Below are 7,291 nucleotides of genomic sequence, written 5' to 3' on the forward strand. Positions count from 1 at the left end.
GTTAGTCCCTTTGCTTCTGGTATATGCTGATGTAGGAGTGTGTTAACCATTTCATTTTGACGCCAGAGCAATGGTTGGGTGCAGGGGTGAGTGAGTTCAGCTTACATCCGCCCAGTGCCCAGTTTGTATCCCAGATTGACATAAGCTTACAGTTGGGCCGACAGCAAAGTGAGAGCTGTATGATCATGGTGTCTCCATTGCAGTGGGAAGTCATTTACAGCTTAGTCTTTTGTGAAGGACTATGACTCTCAAACTAGGAGGCAAGATTGCACTGGCTCTTAGTGCTGCAGTCTTTGGGGAGGGAGAAGTGGGGGTGTGGAGGGGGGGGCTAGTTGGCCTTTGGGAACCATCCCAACTCCGACTGTCCCAAAACCCTCTTGGCCAAGAGAGTGGGGATGTAACTTGGGCAAGACAGTCTCAACTGTAATCAGATTCTCGCCCAGATAGTTGGGACGGCAGTTGCCTCCTCTGCTGTTCTGATGGTCATAGTCGGACACGACTGACTATCATACACCTCCTCACATGTGGAGTGATGGCCTAGAGGTGATGCGTCCACCTAGGAAGCAAGAGAATCTGAGCGCACTGGTTCAAATCACCCCACAGTCGCCAGTATTTTCTCCACCTCCACTAGACCTTGAGTGGTGGTCTGGACGTTAGTCATTCGGATGAGACAATTAAACCAAGGTGCATTGTGAAGTATGCCCTAAGCGTACGTAAAAGAACCCATGGCAACAAAAGGGTTGTCCCTGGGAAAATTCTGTAGAATAATCCACTTCGATAGGAAAACAAATTAAAAAAATCTGCATGCAGAAAAAAACGAAAAAAATGGGTGGCGCTACAGTGTAGGGACACACTCTCCCCTGGGGGGAGAGCAGCTCGAATTCCACACAGAAAAATCTGTTGTGACAAAAATTAGTAATACATTACAATGATACAACACCCCCCCGAAAGCGGAGTATGGCTGCATACATGGCAGGGTAAGAATGGTCATACACGTAAAAGTCCACTCGTGTGCATACGAGGTGAACATGGGAGTTGCAGCCCATGAACGAAGAAGATACAAAACAATACTGACGCTGTCACTGTGGTTGTCATGTCTGCAGTGGAGGACCTGGAGAGGAATGACGGCAGTCCAGACAAACCGTACTACATGTCCAAGGGCCTGCAGCGCTTGCTGCGTAAAGGTAACAGGGTGGCCTGAGTGGCCTCCCCTGACCTGCCAATGGCTTCGCTCGTCATGTGCGCCTGTTGTTTTTTCAGTTCTGTCTTCTTACCCGCGTCAGCATTCATCACGTTGCCTGCTGTTTGCCAGCTTCATTTTGTGTGTGTGTGTGTTTGTTTGCCTTCTTTTGGTTCCAGATTCATGCTGATTTTGAGAACAATTTTTATTGTTGTTGTTTTTGTTTTTCATTTTTTTGTGTGTGTGTGTGCTTGTGATTCTGTGGTTCTGAGATTCACTGCATGGTTTTCATTATAAAAAAATAAAATAAAATAAAAAAATAAAAAACTTAACACAAGGTAACAGGGTTGGACATATGTGTGCATGATGTGAGATTTCAGTTTTTGAGTGTGTTTGGATTTTTTTTCTTTTTTTGTTCCTCCTTTTTTGTTTGCATGTGGAGAATTTACAGGGTTGTGTTTTGGATTTTTTGGGTATGAGCTCAGCTCAAAAGAATTGTTGTTGTTTTTTGTGGTTGCAAAGTTTGGTTTTTGTTCAAAATTGTCCAGTGCACAAACTACAGAATGGAGATATGTGTAGAAAACTTTTAAAAAAACCAAATTATTTTTTAGATAAAGATGAAGCTTTGGTGTGGTTACTGTTAGCTAAATATTTCAGGTCAGAATATGCTATCAGATTAATACTTTAGGGCCAGGTATACTGTCAGCTAAGTATTTGAGGTCCAAATGTGCTGCTTACTAAATATTTTATGTCCAGGTAAACTGTTTGCTAAATATTGGAGATCCAAGTATTCTGTGGGAAATATTTTCTGTCAGAATATAGTTGTAGCTTAAAGTGTTAAAGTCCAAATATTTAACAGAAGAGAAAAAAGAAGCTGAACGCAGTGAACACAACATTAAATCAAAACATGTTGTTTGTAGCCTAGCCGATTGCAAAAAGGGCTGATTCAGGGCTGGAACACAAAATGAATCTGCTTCAAGTTTCTCTCCAGTCTACGCACAAAAGATACAAAAGAATAAAACCAGAGCTTGATTGCTGTGATGAAGTTACTGGGTTTCTTTGTACCTTTTATTTCTGTCTTCTTCTTTTTTGTTCATATTGATGATGGAGGAGGAGGATGCTACTGGGGGTCCATTTTGGTTTTGGACTGCATGACAAGTCTGTACTCTATGCTTCCTGTCAATGATATCTCGACATCAACCAGGCCTGAGAGATACAGACACTTGCAGTGTTGGTCAGCAAATTAGAACAATGCACCCAAAGACGCATCCATGAAATGGATGATACTCGACTGTGTGGTCCCAGTCTCCCCATTTAAGCCCACAGCACACTCAACTCTGGGTAGGAGCCGGCCGCAGGCCAAAAACCCTACCTCCGCTGGGATTCGAACCCGTGTCCTCCCAGCCATCAGTCTGCCACACTACGCTAACCACTTCGCCAGAGCGACTTGTACCTTTTTTTTGTCATATGAACTCTTATGATGTGTGCTTCGTTCTCACACGTTCTTACAGACTAGTAACAACAGGAACCTCTTGTTGATGTTTCCTTTACTGATGCAAAAACTGAACTGCCTCTGACAGGCTAACAACATGGTTCGGAAACGAGTGAGTACATATCGAAAACGAGGCATGGTCGAGGTCGAGGTCACCGGAGGTGACTATTTCGATCGCGAAACACGAAATACATGATACCGTGACATCTCCCCCTTTAGGCTGATAAACCGAAATGGACAATAAAACTCGAATTGAAATTAATGTTCATTTGATCGATTTCGATAATGTCTATGTGTAGCGGGATGGCTTCTTGATGATGCGTCCTCTTCGTGTCGTTGTCACTTGTGGTGTAGCCGCTGGCTGGTCCTTAGACGACACCATCTGCGTAGGCTCATCGGGCTGGGATGTGGAGCTGACCCCGAATGAGTGATGTCCATGGCTCGCCTCAGCATCACGCTGGATGGGCCGGTTGCACTGAACAGGTTGAGTCTGCTTCTGCTGCCTTGGAGTTGGCTGACTCCGCAAAGGAAGGACGGGATCAGTGTTGGGTACAGTGGGTTGGTTCATGGGGACAATTGGGATTTGGATTGGTTGGGGTAAGGGTCTGGATGTCCTCATAAGGTGGCGCCTGTTACGCCGGTACAGCCCTTTGGATGCCTGTATCTCGTATGATCGAGGTGCACACTGCTTGATGACTGTGGCAGGATTGCCCCACTCCTTCTCGTTGTCCAACTTCTGAAGGACGACGTCACCGGGAAGTAGCTCTGGTAGCTCTTTAGTGCCGTGACGACGGTCAAAGTTAAGCTTAGTGGAGAGCTTGCTTCTGGTGTCTCTGTCTCTTATAGTCTCTTTGTTCACAGTACGTGACTCAAGAGTTGCTGGAAGACATGGGAGTGTGGTTCTCAGGTTTCTGCCGTAAGCTAACATAGCCGGACTTTCTCCTGTTGGTGTTGTTGGAGTGGATCGGTGGATCAGGAGGGCAAGGGCTGGATCATCTTGACTTAGAATCTTCTTAGCCTCCTTGACTGCTCGTTCAGCTCCACCGTTGGCTTGGGAATGGTACGGACTAGTAGTCCTGTGAGAAAACTGCCAGGAATCTGCAAAATCCTGGAACCCCTTGGAAGTAAATTGTCTCCCATTATCTGTGATGATCAACTCAGGTATTCCGTGTCTAGAGATAATGTTCTTCATGCTGTTGATCACGGTCTCTGATGTCTGTTGTCTGAGATGTGCAATCTCGATGAATCGTGAATAGAAGTCATAGAGTACGAGGTAGTGTTGAGCCTTGAACTCAAACAGGTCACACGACACCTTTTGAAAGGGTCGTTCTGGTAGCTCAGTCATCACTAGTGGTTCTAATGGCTGTGACGGTCTCTTTACCTCGCATGTACGACAGTTATTCACAATGTTCTTGATCTCTTGGCTTATCCCAGGCCACCAAACTGATGATTTGGCTCTTTCGCGACACTTCGCGATACCCTGGTGTCCATGGTGAATCTTCTCTAAGATTTCTTTCTGCATGGCTGCTGGAATCACGATTCTTGTTCCTCTCAAGAGCAATCCCTTGTACACGCTGAATTCTCCACGGTGCTCATGGAACTTGTGTAGCTCTGGTCGCAGGTCCTGGCGATACTTGGGCCAGCCTGAAGCAGTTTGCTGTAGAGCTTCACTCAGGATTGGGTCTCTCTGGCTCTCTCGGGCTATTTTGTCAAGTCGCTCGTCAGAGATTGGCCAGGATGAGGCGATTCCGTCGACATGAGCCTCCACGTCTGCTGACGAAAAACCTTCCTCCATCTCCTCCTCGACGGGACTTCTCGATAGGGCGTCCGCAACTACCAGGTTCTTGCCTGGAGTATGTACTGCTTTCAAGTTGAATCTCAGGAATCTGATCAACATCCTCTGGCATCTTGGAGGGGTCTCATGTAGATCTTTCGAGTTGATCAGAGGGGCCAGTGGTTTGTGATCTGTCTGAAGAGTAAAGTTTGGAAGCCCTATCAGGTAACGTGAGAACTTTTCGCACGTCCAGATTGCCGCAAGACACTCTTTTTCTATTTGCGCGTATCCTCTTTCTGCTGATGTGAGAGTTCTTGAGCAAAAAGCAATTGGTTTCAGCTGCCCTTCATGGTCTTGTAGGAGAACACCTCCAATACCGTAGCTCGAGGCGTCTGCACTCACAGTCGTCGCTCTGGACAAGTCGTAGTGGGCCAATGTTGGTGCTGATGTCAAAAGTTCTTTGGCTTTTGTCATCGCTAGTCTCTGTGGTTCACCCCAGTGCCAAGCTGCATCTTTTTCCAGTAGCTCTGTGACAGGCTTCAGAACTGAAGACAAGTTTGGTAGGAAACGACCTAGGAAGTTGAACATTCCTAACACTCTCCTCAGCTCCGTGACGTTGGTCGGGTCTGGCATTTCAACAATGGCTTTCACCTTCTTTGGGTCTGGCTTGATCCCGTCTGCTGAAATGATATGGCCCAGAAATTCTATCTCTGGTTCTCCAAAAGTGCATTTCTCCTTGTTGAGCTTCAAGCGTGCTTCGGTGAGTTTGTCGATTGCTGATTTCAGTGCTTGATCATGCTGCTCTTGTGACTCGCCGAAGACTAAAATGTCATCGTAAAAGCACACGACGTTCTCCTCATCTTGCAGGATGGTTTCCATTGTTCTCTGGAAAATTTCAGGAGCTGATGATATCCCAAATGGTAGACGTCGAAACTTGTATCTGCCGTGTGGTGTGATGAACGTAGTCAGCTTTGAGCTTGCCTCATCCAAGGGAATTTGATAGAAACCGCTTGTAGCATCTAGCTTACTGAAAACCTTTGCTCCTTTGAGTTTATATAGAAGGTCTTCAAGTGATGGTATGGGGTAAAGTTCACGCTTGACTGCGAGGTTCAGTTTCTTCAGGTCTGCACATATTCTAACACTACCGTTTTTCTTCAAAACTGGCACCATCGGTGCACACCAGTCTGTTGGCTCAGTGATTTCTTCAATGATGCCTGCTTCCTCCATCTTCTGGAGTTCTCGCTTGACCTTGTCCATGAGAGGGATGGGGACTCGTCTTGCACAGTTCAGGCTGTAGGGTGTGTGGTTTTCATTCAGTACAATTTTCACAGGCGGACACTTGACTGGGTCGCCTACTGGACCGAAAGCTTTCTCAATGCTGCCAATCCTCTGCACTAACCCGCACTGGACGCTCGCTTCTCTGCTGAGTAAACAGTCTGTCTGTCCTTCAGCGACGTAAATCTCAAGGTTGACATTCTTACTGTGCAGTGTCAGTGATTGTTTGAACATTCCTAGACAATCTATCTGACCTCCTGCTCCCTGAAGAATGATCTTGGACGGCGTCAAAGTTGGTTGTGGTTTCAGAGTCTTATATATTTTGGCCGGCATCACAGTCACGTCGGCCCCTGTGTCGATCTTAAACTTGACTTTGCTCTGGCCTATGTTGATGTCTGTCATCCATGCTTGCTTGGATGGCGACTGCACTGCTCCCAGAAAATATGTCTCGTCTTCTGCATCTACAGCTTTCAACTGTTTCGTTCGGCATACTGTTGAGAAATGGTTGAACTTCTGGCAGGTCCTGCAGCGTTTGCCTATAGCTGGACAATCTTCTCTCGAGTGTGGTCCTCGCCCGCAACGTCCGCAGCGATCTGTCTTGTCCTTAGGTCCTGTGCTATCCTGTTTTCTTGTATTTCTTAAATTTCCTCCTTTTCCTTTTCCTCCTCTCTGCTTTCCTTGGCCTTTTGCATGAACAGCATCTACTTTCTCCCCTAGCTTTCTCTGTTCCCCTAGCTGTTTCTTAACGCTCTCGTATTGCCTGGCCTGCTTCACTGCATTCTCTAGCGTCAAATCAGCTTGAAGTTGTAATTTCTCTGATAACTCCCTATCAGATACACCAAGAACAAACCTATCTCGTATGGTGTCTTCTCGGTTGGGAAAGTTAGCGTGTTCAGAAAGTTCATAGAGAGCTCGGTAGAATGCTTCTATGCTTTCACTGCTGTCCTGGCTTCGCTGATAGAACATTGCTCTAACATGTATTATGTTCTTTTGTGGAACGAAATGTCTATCAAATAAGTCTAGCACAGCTTTGAGATTGGGTCCTGTCTCTTCCGTTTCATCGTAGTGAAAAGACTCGTAGACCTGCTCTGCAGTGGCCCCCATGGCATAAATCAGCGATGAAAGTTGTATTTGAAAACTTTTAGTGCTCAGTTCGTTTGCAATCACAAAACGTTCGAATCTTTTCCGCCATTGTGGCCAGCTTTCTGGCTGCTTAAAATCGAAGTTCTCTGGCGGTTTGAAAGGCATCTTATGAGGAAATAAGAAAAACTCAACTCACAGGTTATTTCTCGTCTGTAAGTGGTGTGTTGAGGTCTCTTCGTTTTCAAGTCGTAGCGTCGAGCTGTCTCGTCTGCTACAGCTGAGAATCTCTCACAGTTGCCAAGTTGCGTCGCCGATTCGTTGTGCGGAGATCTTCATAAAGCTGGATTCGTAGAGCCGCCGACTGCCACCATGCCTCGTTCTCACACGTTCTTACAGACTAGTAACAACAGGAACCTCTTGTTGATGTTTCCTTTACTGATGCAAAAACTGAACTGCCTCTGACAGGCTAACAACATGGTTCGGAAAC

General features: G+C 46.2%; 1 protein-coding gene across 1 annotated transcript in view; it reads left to right on the plus strand.

The window, feature by feature from the left end:
• Positions 1 to 1,411, plus strand: part of LOC143289467 (choline transporter-like protein 2) — an 84,575-nt gene extending 83,164 nt beyond the window's left edge. Inside the window, exon 24 of the mRNA XM_076598440.1 lies at positions 1,104 to 1,411. Within this exon, the coding sequence (XP_076454555.1) occupies positions 1,104 to 1,201 (98 nt within the window). The 3' untranslated portion in view covers positions 1,202 to 1,411. The remainder of the gene's footprint in view (positions 1 to 1,103) is intronic.
• Positions 1,412 to 7,291: the final 5,880 nt, after the last annotated feature.

Source organism: Babylonia areolata, chromosome 14 (genome assembly GCF_041734735.1).
Source record: "Babylonia areolata isolate BAREFJ2019XMU chromosome 14, ASM4173473v1, whole genome shotgun sequence".
Classification (NCBI taxonomy): Eukaryota; Metazoa; Mollusca; class Gastropoda; order Neogastropoda; family Buccinidae; genus Babylonia; species Babylonia areolata.